This window comes from Canis lupus, chromosome 23 (assembly GCF_003254725.2).
Source record: "Canis lupus dingo isolate Sandy chromosome 23, ASM325472v2, whole genome shotgun sequence".
NCBI lineage: Eukaryota > Metazoa > Chordata > Mammalia > Carnivora > Canidae > Canis > Canis lupus.
Genome location: NC_064265.1, coordinates 39,350,977 through 39,370,266, shown reverse-complemented (window position 1 = coordinate 39,370,266; position 19,290 = coordinate 39,350,977). Strand labels below are relative to the sequence as shown.

The 19,290-nt window shown below is 36.3% G+C and overlaps 1 protein-coding gene across 11 annotated transcripts in view; it reads left to right on the top strand.

Moving 5' to 3' along the window:
• Window positions 1-19,290, top strand: part of SLC9A9 (solute carrier family 9 member A9) — a 654,466-nt gene that overhangs the window by 162,027 nt on the left and 473,149 nt on the right. For all 11 annotated transcript variants that reach the window (XM_049100054.1, XM_049100056.1, XM_049100057.1 and 8 more), the window contains 2 exons: window positions 976-1,053; window positions 2,606-2,682. In XM_049100054.1, the coding sequence (XP_048956011.1) occupies window positions 976-1,053; window positions 2,606-2,682 (155 nt within the window). The remainder of the gene's footprint in view (window positions 1-975; window positions 1,054-2,605; window positions 2,683-19,290) is intronic.

The window sequence follows — 19,290 nt, the reverse complement described above, 5'->3', positions numbered from 1 at the left end:
TGAACACTGTAATGGTAAAAAGGCCCTAGTGGTGAATAATGAATACCATTGTGTCTGTGTTTGTGGAGTGGGGTAGAGAAAGAAGAGGATGAGTCTAAGTGAGATTTAAATATTAAAAGAGTTTAATTTTCGGACTTCCTAGCAAATAGTGGATATTGGATTCAAGAGTCTTCATATTTCATTTCATTGTATTTCACAAGTAATTATTTTTTTTGCCCAAATTTAACATTTAAATAAAAGCCAATAAACAAATATCAGAAAAATCCATTTTCATTTTCAAATAGATTTTTCCGTAAATAATATCTTTAAAAAAAGAGAGAGATGCCTGGGTGGCTCAGTGGTTGAGCATCTGCCTTCAGTTCAGGGAGTGATCCCGGTGTCCTGGGATTGAATATTGCATCAGGCTCCCCACAGGGAGCTTGCTTCTCCCTCTCCCTATGTCTCTGCCATTCTTTCTGTATGTCTCTCATGAATAAATAAATCAAATATCTTTTTCCACAGAGTCTGGAAAATGTTTTAAACTCGGGAATTGGATAAAGTAAGGAAAACTAAGACCAAATTTTTAAAAATGTTTTATTTGGGAAAAGTTTAAATATATTCTTGTCAGAAGCTAAAATGTTTGAGCACTACCAGAAAATTTCTTGGACCAGAAAAAAAAGAAAACATTTAAAATGTGAAGAATGAACAACTAACCAAAATAAAGGCAAAGAGTTTTCTTTGCCCAGAGGGTTTTTATTGAGTTATTAGCCATGGAATGGACTATAGGCTTTACATTGAATGTATTACTTCGCAGTTGTATTGCATTTATGAATTTCTAAGCTTGCATTTTTTCTTACTTTCACCTGTGTAATTTAACAGCATGCTAATATGCCTCATAGAAACTTAGCAGAGATGACTATAACTGTATTTTTAAATCACATTTTTTAGTGACCCAAAGGGGCATCTTCCTAACTGCTCTTTTATTTTTTCTGGCAGATGACATTTGATCCAGAAATCTTCTTCAATGTTTTACTGCCACCAATTATATTTCATGCAGGATACAGCCTGAAGAAGGTAAATACACAGTGATTGTTTTTTTCTTTTATCCATAAGTAGAGAATTGTACCAGTGCTAATGAAAAAACAACTATTTTATGGGTTTATTTGTTTCATAAAGATATCATTATATTAGATTATGTGCTAAAGATTCAAATTCGACATGCTTAGAATTCTTCTAAATCTGCTCTGCCCAATATACTGGCCATTGGTCACATGTAACTATTAAGCCCTTGAAATGTGGCTAATTTGAATGAAGACATGCTGTAAGTGCAAAATATGCACTGGATTTCATAGACTAAGTATTTAAAAAGAATGTAAAATAGCTACATTATGTGATATTGATTTCATGCAGAAATGATAATGTTTTGGATATATTGGGTTAAAGAAGATATATATTATCAAAATTCATCTCACTTTTTAAAACTTACTTTAATGGGGCTACTAGAAAAATCTTAAACAACGTCCATGGCTTACATTATATTTCTATTGGACAATATTATTCTAGATGATTGTAACCAAAGAGTTAGCTGTTAATTGAGATAGATACTGGGTTTTTCAATCAGAGTGAAACCTCAAGAGGCCTTTGCTGATACTTAGCTGTTGATGCTCATAGAGAGAAAGCAGTTTTGTGGCTTCTGTGCTCTAGCCTCCCATTACTTAGGTACCACCCGACTGTGCACATTTCAGAGATTAGTAATTCCCTGAATAGTTTTAAGTGCTAGCACCCCCTGTACCACAGACTGAGGCTCTGGCCTGTATGAATTTTGAGAGGCAGAGGTAGTGCCACCGCTTTCCTGCTGCCCACACCCTGCCTCCGAGACTGGGGGACTCCCATCCCCTTGGCCTGGCGGCTCCAGCAGCCAGGCAGCTTGTTCAGCACAGACCTGATTTTCTCACGTACTCCAGGCTCCCTCTTGCTGCTGTCAGTTTCAACTGCTGGGCTCCCACTTAAAGAGCTGGAAGGGAGCTTTCCAAAGCCAGCATTGCAGGAGACTTAGAAGGCTGCGTTTACTCAGGTCATCCTTCCTTATCCCTACAGCCTTAATACTGGGCATCATTCTGTGCGATTCATTAAAATAAATTGTCGGAGGTGATAAGATTTTGTTTCATTACATTCAGAAGAAATATAAGTCAGAGATCCAGTAATTCAAAGGCAACTAAAATCTTTTAGAACCGTATTTTTAAAATGCCCAAGGGGTTCCACTGACAACAAAATTTTTTTAAAAACTTTGTCTTCCGTTAATCATTCCAGAGTCCTGCATGGATGCTGCCCTGACTCTTTACCCTCTCCCTCAGGCCCAGCCAGTTTTGGCGGTCATTCTCTCATCTCTACCCTGTTGTTTTCTGGATGTATTTGTTCCCCCATTTCTTTGAGAACCCTCTGTCCTTTGCAGTATAAACCAGTTCAGCCTTATTTGTACAGTAAGACCAGGAACTAAGACTCCAAAGCCGAAGCTTGCCTAAACAGAGTGGGAAGGGAGGGTCCATGGTGTGTGCATTTTAAAAAATTTCCTGTTAAACTAAGAAAATACATGGATGTGCTATATGAAATATTCTTTTCTCCCCAGAGACACTTTTTTCAAAACTTAGGATCTATTTTAACATATGCCTTCTTGGGAACTGCCATCTCCTGCATCGTCATAGGGTAAGTGACATCCGGAACTCCTGTTCCAGGTGGCTGGGGGGCCAGTGATCTGTGGGAGGAATCTCACTCTTCCTGGACTCACACTGCCAGGGTGAATCGTCTACCTTTTTCTGTATATCACATCTTTACACATTTTTCTGACTCAATTCCAAAGCTTATGTGTCTTCTGACAAACATAAGCCTTCAAATCAAAGCAAACTGGAATTAGATTGCTGGCTTTGCTCTGTGAGTTTTGGACCTCTGACTTAGGGAATGTGGATAATTTGGTTTGAGTTATGTGAAGCACATTGCATTCCCCACCTTCTTTTTTTTTTTTTTTTTTTCTTGAATAATGCAGGTAAGCACACTGCATTCTTTTTTCATCTTCTTTGCAGGACCCTACCTGTATTTATTTGCAGGAGTATAATAGTAGCTATATGTCAAGGGTTTGCTTTATAAGTGGAAGTTTATAAGAGACAGCCTGAGACAGACATTTATAAATATCAGCAGAGCTGCTTAATGCTGGGATGGCTTTTCAGTTAATACACTATAGAATGCAGCCTTGTTTCTTTCTCACTATATTTTATTTGTTATGTTGCTAAGCCCCCAAGTCTAACCATACAGACTCTGGCTTGCAGCTCACCACAAAGCAAAATATGATGCAAAATCATGACGCCAATCCAATTCTCTTATAATCCTATCTAATACGTTAAATCTCCACTGAAGAATATATGTTTAGCTGCTATGACTCTGATGGTGTGGATGTCTTAAATTGTCTGATACAGCCAACTCTACCCTTGCATTTTACTGCATACAGCTGTTATAGCCCTAATGTAAGAAGCTGAAGCTAAAAACACATGTTCCTCACTTATTCAGTTCTTCCCTTATGAAGTATTCCATGTATATCACTAGAAAACTAAGGAGGTATCATTACTTGGACAGGGGAGTGGGCGGGGGGCAGGTTATGTTGAATTCTCTGTTAAATTTTTATTGATTCAAGCCTAGAATGACTCAGGCTACATTACATGAAAATGTCCAGCATAGTTAGGGCAGTGAGATAGCTAAAGATTTTAGTACCTGACGGTAGAGGCTTGCAGGAATATAGATTAAGTCTGAACACCTAAGAGGTCTTTAAACTATGGCTGAGAGGCAAACATGGATTTTATCCTTCTCAAAGAATGTTTAGAGGAGAGCTGTTCTATTCTGTGGGTATGCCATAACTAAATATTCAAATTTCAAAAGTGGCAAGAGCCTTAGAGATTCATGTATTAAAGCCCCTTGTTCTGAAGATAAAGAAGGTAACATCTTGAAAATTTAATCAGTTGTCTTAAGAAATATGTGTGTGAATATATATATATATATATATATATATATATATATATATATATATATGGCCATGGTCAGGACAGAATTCAGACTTTGGCTCCTGATTCAGCAGGTCTTACCATCATCCCCTCTTTCTTTTGGAATTCCTGTTCATCCCTCTACATTGTTCATATACATTGACAGAAGGCTCTGAAATGTCTGGACTCTCAACAATGTGCATCAGTTTGTAGCAAAGATTGATGATTAGCAGTTCTATAATGGGATCTGAAATGTATAATGGATCTAAATTTTCTAAACTTGTGGACAATGCTGTTAAATTATGGAATAGTCAGTTTTCATTATTACCCTATTTCCTTTGTCTAACTGATTGTAAGTATACTTGAGTATATTATTTTATGCAATATGCTTTCACCATCATGAGAATTCTATAATCTATTTTTTAAAAGGAGCAACAATGTAGTGTGTGTGTGTGTGTGTGTGTGTGTGTGTGTGTGTGTAACTGACTTTTCTAAAAACATTCAGTTCAGGAGATTTGGTAAAATTCATTTACTGGAGCTGATAACCTCTTCTGATTTTAAGGCTGCAATCAATGATTTTTGATGGAAAGTGATTTGAATAAAAGTATAGCCCTGGGAAAACTTTTACAACCCTTTGCTTTGTTCGAACTGGCATAATCTGAACAACAAAAACTTGTAGGACACCTTCCTAATGTGGGTCATTAAAGTGCAGAAGGGATAGGTAGTTTGAAGATTTTAAGGTCTTATTCAGCAAGGTAAAAGAAACCATTAAAGAACTTTAGTTTGAGGGTGACAAGGTCAGATTTATACTTAAGAAAAGTCATTCTGGCAGTTGTGTGAAGGAGAAATTTTAAAGTGGGGAAAAGATGGCAGCCAGGGGACAATTTAAGAGGTAATTTCCATAAGCCAGGTTGAAAACTGTAAGGGCCTGGCCTCAGACAGTGGCAGTAAAGATGGACGTGGAGTCATCAACATGTTGAAATCCTGAGAGATAATGGAGTAATCCGAGGCAAGTTTATGGAGTGAGAAGGAAGTTACCTGGGCAACAGCATTATCTGAAGAACGGGAAGAGATAACCACAAAGGACTATGAAGTAATGGGCCCAAGATATAGGAAGAAAATAGGCAGGACATGTGTCTGGAAGTCAGTGGAAGAGAGAAAGGGAGGGTAGACAGTGTCTAACACAAAGAGGTTAAATGGGACAGGAATTGGAGTATCTGCTGGATTCAAACCCTAGGAGCTGTGATTTGTGATTTCACATTCATCCTATGGGCAGAAGTAAAGAAAGTATTGGCAACTGCAGTTGTTTTGGGTGCTGTGTGATGAGAAACAAGAATTTATTTTTATGCTATTGTTCTCCAGATACAATTTCAGAACTTCTGAAGGAAAGGCACAAACTTGAATTCAGGCCAAACTGACACTTTGGCAAGTTAGTGATTCTCATTGTAGGAGTTGTTCAAACACACACTCAAGCCTTAGAAAATAACTGGTTATACTTTCCTGGTAAATTAATAGTTGTAAGAACAACACAGCAAACATTCATTGAGTGCTTGATACATATGTAGCATGCCCTTTTTTAAAGTACATGGATTATTTAATTTAATCCTCAAGATAACCCTATTTAAAAAAAAAAGATTTATTTATTTATTCATGAGAGACAGACAGAGACACAGGCAGAGGGAGAAGCAGGCTCCATGCAGGGAGCCCGATGTGGGACTTGATTCCAGGACTCCAGGATCATGCCCTGGGTGGAAGGCAGGAGCTAAACCCCTGAGCCACCCAGGGATCCCCAAGATCACCCTATTAAGTAGATACTATTATTACCCTCATTTAACAGTTGAGACATCTGAGGTTTAGAGAGAACACAGTGTAAGTAACAGAGCTGACATTAATAACTAAATAGTTTGGCTCCAGAGTCAAATTCTTAATGCCCAAAATGTGCTTTACTTCTATTTATTATCATTACTGAAAAAATAAAATGTAAAACATTAAACTAAAAAATAAAATTGAATACATCAGTCAATATTCACTAACATACCACATGTTTCTTCACTAGCCCCATAGGAGTTCTCACAGATATGAAAGATTTTCATTTGGGAATCCCATTCAAAAGGAATTCACATTTTTAAGAGGTAAAAGGAATGCCTGGGTTTATGCAGGTATACTCATACTTGCATGAAATGGGCAGAAGCAGAGATTCAGGGCAGCCCTAGATTGAACTGAGAAAAATGTCACAGAGGAGGTAGATTCTGGGGAGTCACTGAGTGGAGAGGGATGAGGTAGTTGGATTTTCTATGCCTTCAGGTACATTAGTCCTGGTGGGTGCGGGAACATTGCATCAGATTCAAAGCTGGAAGGTAGGTTTCGTAAGCAGCGTAAGAGAGTGTAGAAACTAAAATGCTGGAGAATCAGCTGACAGAGAGCAGTGAAGCCTGGCATCAGGAATTTATGAGAATGTGAAGGCTATGAAGAGTGATTTGGGGGCATGAATGAAAACTGAGCTAGTGGGCCGTGGTCTTTTGTAGGTAAAGACTGGATTGAATCAAACTACAGGTTGGTTTTAGATCTGGACTCAGATGCTTTATAGGAATTGAGGTCATTGGGTCTGTTTGAATGAAGGAAATTCATAGTTAAGTTTTATTAACCTCACATAATTTCAGAAATTAGATGTAGACCATCTTTTATATTTCATGAGAAAGTTCAACAATACGACTTCTGGCAATAAAATCAAAGAAACTTTAGAAAAAGTTTAATTTTATTTATTTTTTTTTAGAAAAAGTTTAATTTTAATTTGTTTATGTTCTTCAAGAATTTAACCACCTCCCATCTTACCATTTAAGAAAAATCTTAGATACATCTCTGTTTTTAAATAAAACCCATATATTTAAAATATTTCTCTATTCATCTCCTCCACGTTTGGAGACTATTCCTTTATCTTTGGCCCTATGTCTCTACCCTTGTGTATGACACAGATGTATCATCACAAGGACAACCTACCTAATGCTTCCTGTCAGCACATACATTTTGTCTTTAGAACTTACTATTTTCAATGAAATGCTTCTTTAAGAGTAATGAAAATTACATTGTTTTAATTTTTCTGTTAGTGAGGAGTTAAATTCCATAATTTCAAAAATACTTGGAGAAAGGAATATGGATCTAAATGATGAAGAATGAGGTGTTAATTTTAAGAATAGCTTACTTTTTAAATTTCATCTCATGTGCCAGACACTGACCTATGCTTTTTACAGACATTGTCTCATTTTATTATCACAATGCCTCTGTGAGATAGGTACTATCATTAACCTTACTTGACATGGAAGGATGTTGAGGCTGAGATTTGCCCAGGATTGCACGATAAGTGAATGGTAGTAAATGGCAGATCCAGTCTCACTTCAAAACACATAATCTTAGAATCTCCTTATCCTGCTTCTTTTCCTAATATGATACTTTACATTTCTATAGTGTTTTACTATTGGTAACTATATCCGTCAGACAGACCATATCTTCAATAATTTCACATTCTTACACTTATCATGGTGGCTGACAATTATAAAAAATCTGAATAGTTAAGAATGAGCAATAAAATTGCAAAGTAGAAATGGTACCTGTCTTTTCCTAATGGAGGTAGTTAGAGGGATGATATAATTCATTTTACTTGGTTAGAATTGCTGGTCTCTGGGTAACCTGGATTCATAAATGTGAGGTTGTTTATATTATTTATCTTCCTCTGGAGTATTGATTTTCCCACTGGGGTGTTTAAATGCACACCACAGAAACTAAGCCTCACACTGCCCATCTGTCCATCAGGCATATGAGTGAAGGGGCCTCATGGAAGCTCTTGCTTTGCCTTCTGGTATCATCATGCCTGCTGACCTGGGGACCTTTAGGCCTAAGTACCCTTGGTGCTGGTTGTGAAATTACTGCTATTCTATTCTTAACTAGGATAAAGTGTGTTGAGTGTTAGTATTCTCAAAATGCTGATTCCTAAACCTGGAAGAAGGAACACATTTTCTAGTCTAGAGTCAAAACCTGAACAGGTATGGTTCCTAGATGGAGGCTAAGGCATACCTCAGTTCCTTAAATTCTAGCCCTGGAAAGAGAATGATTCAAGAGAGTTAGGAACTCTCTTAACCCAGAAAACATGGATCTGAGATGATACAGAAGGACTTTAAGGAGTCAGTGAGCCCCTTTAAATTCCCCATGAATTTTTCATGGGAGAGGGTCTGCACAGATTTCACTGTTAATTCAGATTTTCTAGGAAATTGCTATCCACAAACACAAAGAACTAGTATGTTTTTAAGCGCCTGAGCAGAAGTAGTTGGGACAGGAAGGATTTTACATATTGCCATATTTAATTAGAACTGAGGAAGTCTCTAGGCTGCATTCAGGGGAGTCATAAAGTCTGGAAATATGCATACTATTATTTTATCATGTATTATAATATAGTAACAATAAACCAGTTATTATGTATTTGTCTGTGTTCCCAGAATCTGTGGCCATCCCATGTATATACCTAAGGGTGGAAATGCCAGGTGGTAGGATCTACAAATGAACATTTATTTTTACAATGTAATGCCAGATCATTTTCCAAAGCAGTTGTATCAGTTTTTCCTCTTAGTTTTGGCAATCTAATAGGTGTGAAATGAAATTATTGTATTGTGGTCTTTATTTGTAGTTCCTTGATTCTTAATGAACTTGATTATATTTTCATATGATACTTGCTCAGATTCTTTTCTCCATTTTCCTGCTAAATTGTTTTATCATATTTTCATTAATTTGCCACACTTTTTATATGTTTCATATTTCATTGATTTGCCATATTTTTTTATGTGTCAACCCATATTCAGCTATATATGTTGCAAGTATTTTCTCCTACTTTGGTCTTGTGCTTTTACTTTGTTCATGATGTCCTTTATTAAACAGAAGTTCTGAAATTTAATGTAGTGAAATTTATAAATTTTTTCTTTTATGGGTAGCATTTTTATGTTTTGCTTAATAAATCCCTTCCCACCCTAGAGTTAGAATCGTATTTTCTTCTGAAGTGTTTTTGAAGTTTTGCCTTTTACAGTAAGTTCGTTTTCTGGAACTGATGTTTTTACATATGATATGAAATAGAAAACCAATTTTTCTTTTTCAGATGGGTAACCAATTATTCTAACATCATTTATTGTCTAGTCCTGCCATTCCCCAGGACCTACTATGCCTCCCGTACTATGTACTGTGGTTTCTTTCTCTAGACCCTTAATTTTTTCTGGTTCTGTATTTGGTCTGTAATCCATTTCTGCACTACTGTCTCACTATCTTAATTGCTATAGTTTCATTATAAGTCTTTGTATCCCATAAGATAAGGCAAAAAGGATACTCTTCTTCAGGATTACATTTTATTACTTTTTAGCTTGTATAAATATAAGTATATATCTAGGAATGTATAATTTTTAAATTTATAAATATATTCTTATATACTTTGTTCATATTGATATGCCTTATAACTCTGTTTCTTAGAATTTTCCTTAGGGAACAGTTTGCACATATGCACTAGGAAACATGCATAAAAATATTTGTAGCAGCATTGTTCACAATAGCAAAAACTTGAAAACAACTCATACTCCACTAAAAGGAGAATGAGCAACTAAATCTGTATAACATGATATTACCCAGCAGTAAAAAACCATGAAGTAATGTTGCTTATGATAGTGTGGATGAATCACAGAAACCTAATGTAAGATCAACAAATCCAGTCCCATAAGACTACATGTAGTATGGCAAGATTTTTATAATGTCCATAAATGATGAAGATTAAACAGTATTAAGTGTGCATGCATGTAGGTGAGAAGGCATAAATGCATTTGTGTAGTAAGGAGGGGAATTAAAAACAAAAATTCAGGGAAATGGTTATTTCTGGGGGAGAGGGAAAAGAATGGGATGAAAGAAACACGTAAAAAAAGAAAGAAGTTGTTAGTAATATTCTGGCTCATGGATTAGAGTGTGTTTTCGGGTGTTTTATATAATTTGCATATATTTTCTATATATTTTCTTGCATGTATCAATTATGTTAAAAAGAAAATAAAAGAAAAAACAAATAGAAGGTGCTATTTAAAACATTTATAAAACTCTGCTTGATTATGCTGCTTACTTCCATTTCTGGGAAACACTGATTCTTTTATTGTTTCTCTTTGTGTGTTTTAATAAGAACAACTCAGTTTGGCAGGCAGTAACAGGGAGGCAAAGGCGCCAAGAGTGTATTTGCCAGTATCCCCCTGGTTCATTCTTATCAACCACAAAGCCCTATATTTTTCTTCTCTTCTCTCATATATCTCCACCTTCTCTCTTCCTTTTCCTCTCCCCTTACCCCCTCCCTCCCAACCATGTTTTTCTCACCATCCCATGAGACAATGTCTGGGCTGCTGCTTCCTGAGAGTCCATTTTCAGTAGGCTGCAAAACAGCAGAGCTCAGGGAGGCTGTGTTGAGTCAGACTGGAAGGCCCCATGTCTCCTCTGTGCATTCATTTATTCTCTAGATTCGGAGCTGGCACAGTAATAGCTGTCACTTGTGTCAAAGAGAAAAATAAATACACTGCTGCCCTGACACAGCCAAATAAGAAAAAATAATCTCTAATCTGTCAAGTATAGCCCAAGCTGCTTAGCAGTGTGGTTTCTCATATCCATATCACAGCATGTATGGGCTGTATTTCTGGCAGTAGAGAGGAGAGTGAAGTTTTTGACGAGAAGAAACAAAAGGTAGGATGGAGGGGACTGTGGAGAACATCAGAGAAGTAGCTTGGAGATAAAGGAGTTGTCAGAGCCATATGGATCTTTGCATTAGTCACCTGTCTAGTTCTACTATCACACCCGTAGATGTCAGTGATAAGAATGACAGAACAGGACAGAAAAAAATAAATTCTGAAAGAATCAAGAAGGAAAGCCTATAAAACCTAACTCCAAATTAAGAAATGTTGAACATCATGCAGAAGGAAAAAAAATTAAACTGTTGAGGCAAAAAAATAAATGTACTAATGAAAGAAAAAATGTATGAGAATAATTGAAACATACTCTTTCTGAAAAAAAAAGAATTTACTGAGAAGTCTGATTATTAAATAATCCCTACTAAAAGATTCTAGCTGTAGTATTCCTTTGAAATGAAATAGTCAAGTCTTGGAATTTTCCAGATCACTTTCATTCTTCAGCACTGTCAAATTAAAAATTTTTCTCAATGTGTCCAAAATCTGATGGAAGAGCTATAGTAAATGTGGCCCAGCTTTTACACACACACACACACACACACACACACACATACACACACAACCACCACCACCACACAACCCCCCTTGGATAAAAGATAATCAATTATCTATTGCTTTGTAACAAAACACTCCCAAAACTTAGTAGCTTAAGACAACAACCATTTTATTCACAATTTTGTGGCTCAATAGTTTAGGTTGCACTCAGTTGAGCAGTTCTGTGGTTCTCACCTTGCGTCACTTATGTGACCACAGTCATCTGGTGCTTGACTGGGATTAGGTAGACCAGGATGAGCTCGCTCAGATGTCTGGTGGCTGATTCTGACTATTGGCTAGTTGATCTGGGGACTCAGCTCTGTTCTATGGAGCCTCTCATCTCCCAGGAGGCTACCCTGGCTTTTTCCCATAGTAGTCTTAGGGCAGCAATCCAAGGTGATAGGAACAGAAATGCAAGACTTCTTAAGGTCCAGTCCCAGAAGTCACATAATATCACTTTCATCATGATGTATTGGTAAGATTATCATAAGAGCAGCCAAGATTCAAGGCATGGGGATATAGGTTTCAGCTCTTGATGGAGAGATATGATGAAGCCACATTACAAAGGAGTATGCATACAGGGATGGGAAGAATTATTGTGGTCATATTTGCCACATATTTGTGGTCTACCACTGGAAGGAATTATAAAATATCTTCAGGGATTTCAAGGTAAGGGCTTGCAGTAGCAAGAGAGATTCAGAACCTGGAATAAAGTCTATGGCTACAAAAGAAAACGATGGAAAATCAAGTCAACCATAGAGAGCCTAACTCACTGGCTTTCTCTGTTAGGCTTCCCGATATTCTGGAAGTGGTAATAATGAATTCCTAGCCTGATGACTTAAGTGACTTACTAAGAAATATCTTATAATGCTCTATCTAGGTTTCGATATAAAACTTTTATGGAAAGATATAGATATATAAAGCTCAAAGGAGATAAGGTAGAGAGAATGAGTCACTAATATTTTATGCTACTAGGGGACATTCATGGAAAATTGGCCCTTGCTCAGATAGAGCAGGCAATTATGGAGAAGTTTTGTTTAAGTCGGGAACTCCAGTTGCTCTTTTTACCATAGTGATGCAGAGAATGTAGAGGCGGAAATGTGGCCATATTAGTCATAAATGCAACAGTATCTCTGCTGAGGGGATTTCTTCCATGGCTACCCTTTCCTTGTCAAGGGCTATCACATCAAGCCTGGTTTGCATCCACATTCATTTGGCTGGTGGTGGTGTTCTGGAAAAGAGGGTAGCTTTGGAGAGGGCAAAAGCTTGATCCTGGCAGCTTATTCACTTTGCTTGAATAGTTTAAGAAGAAATAAGGTTAAGGAACTATGCCACATGGATTTTATTCCACCCTTCCAGGGTCTTGAAGAATTTCTTAAAAATGGAAGCCAATGAGTTCTTCACCTAACCATAAACTACATTATCCAAACTCTCAAACTTACCTGTGTATATTCCTCCCTATTCTCCATGATCTCCCATCCCTAGGGGTAAACCTTATCCTGAATTTTACTTATAGTGTTTCCATGTACTTTGGAGCTTTATAAAAATATTATTGTACTCTTTGTTGTCAAGCCATTCACTTTTTTTCCACTCATGACTTTTTTTAAAAAAATCCACCCATATTTTGGTTTTCAGCTATAGTTCATTCACTTTTATAGATAATATGCAAATATGTGAATATTCCACATTGTACCTATTCTATGGACAGAGTTGCTTCCGTCTATGAATATTCCTGTACAAGACCCCCGGGGCCCATGTAAAAAGATCTTTTAAGTAATGAATTTGGAATGGAATGTGCAACCAAATTGTTTTCCCAAGGGATGTCCCCACCAGCAGGTATAAGCATTTCCATTGCACCAAATCCTCACTAATGCTGACTTTTGTCAGACTTCTTCATGATCAATTTCTCTAGCCCTGTGACAATACCATCCTATTTTAATTATTATTGCCTTTTAGTAATTAACTCTTAATACCTAAATCTTACCTCCTTCCCTACATTATTCTTCATAAGTATCATAACTATTTGGATGTTTTTCTTTTATTGTAAAATTTTAGACTTATCTAATTTTTTGACTCACCGTGTTGGTATTTTGATTAGAATTGCATCAAATCCATAGATTAGTTTAGCGAGAACTGACATATATATGATACTGCCTTTTTGTTCCTAAAATCTGGTGTCTCCCTTTTATGTTTCCTGTAAGTCATTTAATAAAAATTGAAAGTTTTCACTCTAAGAGTCTTGCACAACTTTTATTCAGTTTAATCCTAGGAATATTGTATAATATTATAAATGGTTTCATTTTCAACATTTTGTTTTCTGAGTATTGCAGTTGAGCAGCGTGATGAGTAAGAAAATGGCCCAGTTCCAGGTAGCCTGGAGCTTATAGTCTATGAAGGGGGCAAAAGTACAACTACAGTGAGTCTGAGCAAGAAGTGAATGGTGCAAAGAAATAGAGTTGGAGGGTCTGCTTGAAGGTAGGGTCTGGTGTGGTAGGAGCTACAAAGAGATAGGTAGAAGGGGCTGTGGGAGCACACTCAGGGGCCAGGAGGAGGCTTCTGGGGAAATGACTGCTAACCTGAAATCTTAAATTTATTTCAAAGGAGGTAGCCAGGCAAAAATCTGGGAGATGCCCTTTCAGGCAAAGAGGATAGCATGTGGGAGGCTAGTAGCAAGATGGAACTTCAGTCCTGCCTTTTGTCAAGGGAGACCAGACCAAGGACAGGAAGCAGTGTGAGATAAAGATGGTGGAGAGGGAAGTTAGATTCTGAATGTAAACCTTCTTTGGGAGTTTGGACATGGTTCTGTAGGCTTCAGGGTGCTAAATGGGGGAGATGTATTTTCTAAAATGTCAGTCTGACTAGAATATAAAAATGGATGAGAGGAAGTTGAGGTAGTACGCAAGAGAACAATTAGGAGGTGATGTTTGTTTAAATCCAGAGACTACTTGGTTGGAGCTGAGAGCAGATGGGGAGATGCAACTGACAAGGCATGGCTATTGAACAGATTTAGAAAAATAAAGGCCATTATGAGTGATTATCCACTTTTTGGCTTTAACCATAAGGTCACTCTGCATTTGACCGTCAAATCTGATACAGTTTGGATCTCATGTGTTATTCTCTTCCATCCCTGTTTTATGTTCCCTAGTAGACTTAATCTCTTAGTTATGCTTTTTTAGTAGGAGTTAATAAGAGTTCGTGTATTGCCAAGTGATCAATGAATTAATGAGATTTGAGAAATACCTATCCTTTCACTGGCAAAAAGGTAACAGAAATAACAAAAGTTACAACAAAAGCTAGCTTTTTTGGGTCCATTTTCTATGTTCCTGGCTTTGAACTTACCATTCTGCATTTATCATCTCACTTAATCTTCACAACACGAGTAGAAATAGATACTTCTATTATTGCCTTTTTTAAAAATTAGAAGTCTGAATCTCAGATTGCTTAAATAACTTCCAAGGTGTGACTGACTCCAGAGCTTGTATGCTACACTCACCATTGCAACTTAAATTACATCCATTGACCTGCAGGAACAGCACCTGGAACTTTAGAAAGGTAATCTTAGGTCTCAACCCAGACTTCCTGAATCTTAATCCGCATATTACCAAAAGCCCTAGATAAATTTGCTATTCTATCCTCCCAAACTGATAGAGAGGTTTAATACCTTGCTTAGTATTTAGTAAGGACAGATTTATAAGAATCAAGGTAATTTTAACCTACGTTTAATCTATATTATTCAGGTATCTTTGAAACTAAACCAAATCAATTATTTTTCTATTTTGCATCTACAAGATTAATATGTAAATCTGTGTCCATGCACATGTCCGGGTCAAATATTGTATGTGTATTATGTAGAAGATAATTGGAAGAATACTGTCAGTCAGGCACACAGAGCCGTCAATGAGAAAAGCCCAGTGTTCTGGTCTAGGGACTTTAGTACTACCAGTGGGGGAGGCGCTCAACCTGATTTAGCAATTACATTCTGATGTCATTAAAATGAAATGGCCCCAATAAAAGGAATAGAAGTCAATCTTGACTACAATTCTGAGATGCTTTATTGCTCTATCTTACCCTTACTTACTAAATCCCACTGCATGAGAGGTAGCTATAAAGGTTTCCAATAGGCAAGCTACATTATCAACAGAATCATGCATATGAAAGATGACGTAAGTGTTTTAGCTTCAGTGAGTAAGTGTAATCTTGAAGGTCAATGCTACTGGATCATAGGTACCTACGGTCGTTATTTCCATATGATTCTTGACTCTTTTTCCTGCGGTTGCATTCTCTTCCACCAATATGTAAGTGTGATTTTAACATCTATATGAATTTGACCTGATTTTCACTGGATTATTTTTTGGAACCTCTGTTCCAGTGGTTTGTAAAATAGATTACACGGTCTTTTCCTCAGATTCCCAAAGATACCGTATATCACCTTCCCTCTCTTTACATAAGTTCTACAAGTATGAAAAGTGTTAACTATAATGATGACAATTGCTTGCATTTATTGAGTTTTTACTGTGTGCCAACCATTACCATGTACTTTATATTGCATTAAGCTCATTCATTAGCCTAATTCCCCATTAAATTTTTTCTCATCATAAGAATATATATTTATATCTATAATAAAAATTTCCTCACTTTATCAAAACAATTTTTAATTTTTTCCTTAGAATGCTAAAGAGGTTAGCAAAATATTTTCATAAATATTCTTATTTATGGCATAGACTCCTGCTGAGTATTTTAACTTATGGTAGAAGCTTAGAGTTCTTAAGAAAAAGTGTCCACAAAGACAAAGAGTGAACCCTAATGTGAACTATGGACTTTAATAACCAATGATGTATCAATATTAGCTTATAATAGGGGATACTGAGGGTGGGAGTGAGAGATTATATGGGTACATATTTAGAGGTTGAATACTTTCCATGTAATCTTTGTGTGAATCTGAACTTACCCAAAAATAATAAAGAAAGAAAGAAAGAAAGAAAGTCTGTTAATTAAAAAAAGAATGTCGACATTATAAATCTTTAACGTAACCTCTTTATCTGACAGCAAATAGGATATACCAGATATTTTCTATGTCCCCCATGGTCCAATACTGGATGAAAACTGGAGACTTTTAGTTCTCATTAAACCTAGGACTCTAATTCTTGTAGGCTCATGAACTCCCAAAGTGCACCTGGTCTGTTTTGGTGGTAGTACCTTTGTTGACCAGTTTGGCAATGCCCTTAGTATACGCTTCGTCTCTATCAGTGTATCAGGGATCTGAAGAGTAGCACTGAAGCTGGGCTCTTATGGCTAATGGAAAATTTTTCCTCTGGTTAGCCTTACCTATACAGTGGTCTCCTTCCCAATGCCTTAGAATAGATGCTGTGAGACCAAAGATTTCTTAATTGCCCAAGTTAAACTTTACTACTTCTATTTTACGGAATGGATATTAGCCCTCTTGAGGGTCTTGCCTCTCCTCTCTAAGTGTCCAAACTACCCTATTGATAAAGTCATGAGTGGATAAGAGATTTCACGAAATGTTCATATGTTCATATGTCAATGTATTATATTAATTGACTGTGGTTCATTAATCACATTTTTTCTTTTTTTTAAAGATTTTATTTATTTATTCATGAGAGAGACACAGAGAGAGGCAGAGATATAGGCAGAAGGAGACGCAGGCTCCCTGTGGGGAGCCTGATGCAGGACTCGATCCCAGGACCCCAGGATCATGACCTGAGCCAAAAGCAGACACTCAACCACTGAACCATCCAGGTGTCCCTCAATAATCACATTTCTGAAGATCATTTTCTCCATCGCTATGATAATAATGGCTTCCAACATATACAGCTAAGTTGCTGACATGATTGTCAGGGTGTTGCTTTTAATTTGGAGGCAAAAAAAGGTATTTATTCTAGGTTACAAATTTAAGGCCTCTACAGAAATCAATAACCTGATTATTTGATAAGTTATTCACTGTGCTTCACAGAGCTAAATGCAATTACAACCTTATCCCAGCAGAGAGAAATTAAGAATGTAGGAAAAGGTAAACATTATCCTCTAAGAGTGGAAAATAAATGGAGACTCATTTGGAAAGTGGTTATTGTGAATGTCATTTGCTTTAAGAAAGAATTTCAAAATGAACTGTTTATATAGAGAGGATACTCTAATGTTAGAAATATAGGCAAAATGTACTATTGTCATAGTTTTTATCCTCTTCATATAGTGTTTTCATTTGCATTTCATAAGCATACAGTATAGGTAAGGACAGAAATTATCCTACTTTATGGATAAGACAACTGAGTGTTAGAGGAATTACTTTCTCCAATACTGTTCATTGATATTTATTAAAACTGAGGATGGTATTTATTTTTTCTAATTCTTAGATCTCTGCAAATGCTTTTTATAATGTATCAATGACCTGTGTCCTCCTTGAAATTCATTCTCTTGTTAATCACTCAATATACAAGTAAAGTTTGAGACTTATGGTAGATGGGGTAATAACCATATAATATATATATGGTATATATATACATAACAAACCTATGCATACATATATACACCACTTTCAATTTTTAATGAACTGTTTTTTTATATCTATTATTTCACTTGTGCATCAAGTCACTTGGGCTTTGAGATTTCCCAAAAAGCCTCCCCGAGCTAGATCTAGAAATGAATATAAATACAGTGAAATTGTTTGGGACACAGGAAGTATAACTTCATGTCACTGTAAAAGTCCCACAGTGGTAATAGTGCCATGTTCACAGAAGTTTGGAGAACTGTATTTAGGTAACCTCTAGAGTAAATTACATGCACAGAGCTTGCGAGTCAACTAGCATTAACTCACTCAATTACAGCCCAAATTATACTTTTTGGGAGTTGTGTCTCTAATCTTTTCTTAGACTCAACTGATCCATTACTTCAACTGATGTGCAGTTTAGCTTGGCTACTTGTAATGAATAACTTTTTGTAAGGAAATTGGTTTTCCTGTTGGAAAAAAAAAGTACAAAAATCTCCCCAAAGATTTTTCTCTTTTTCCTTCTAAATTTAACTAATTTTCCATATATCCGATTAGGAAAATACAGCTATTTTTAAAGATATTTTCTTACATAGATTTTCAACCCTCCTTTTTCTCTTCCTCCCTGCCTCCCAAATGGATAAGTTTACCAGGGACATACTTAGGCATTGTTATATAGTTCCAAAAGCCTTTTCTTATTCAGTTGCTCCCCTATTGAAGAATTTCAGCATTTAGTAATAGTTACAAGATTTTTGTTTTAAAGTTTCACAAGATGGAAGGGACTTTACTTACACCTTGAGTTATTCATAGCTATTTAGATATTTTGAAGCACATTTTGGATAGTGTCAGTACTCTTTGGACAATGCAGTTAGGAGAACACATCAAGTTTTTTACCACTTTAAGAGGAAAAGCCATCAACATAATGCTATTGGAAGTGCTGTCTGCAGATCTGAGCTGGTCTGTGGCTAGACGATACTAGAATGAGAGGAATAAGTCACAAAAACTGAGAATATGCATTTTAGGAATGTCCTCAGTGATTTACCAGAATCATTTTATATCTGCTTAATCTAATAATGAAATATCTGGGCTTGTATTTGTATAATATAAAAATACCATTTATCCAGCATTTCATTTTTATTGTATTTTACACAAGTATTAGTGGCAATAGTTTTGAATAACAGTAACCAATTGGTTAATTATTGCTACTTCGCCACAGAGAGTTTAAGAAGCACTGCTCAGGGAGGTCAGTTCAAAAAGTTTTTCATGGTAGGGGCATTTCATATAGAAAAAGAAAATGGCTAGAAAATCATTTTTAGGTTATGATTTAAAAAATAGTTTGGTTAAAGTTCCCTAGATCACTAGTTTTTCAGAATAAATCTTAATTTCATTAAAGCTCATCAGAAAATTACTCAAGCATTTTTAAGGGATGGCATTTTTTTTTCTAGAAGGATATTCTTGATAAAAAAATTATTCTCACTCAAGTAACTTTACTTCAGGTTTTCTTTTATTGGTG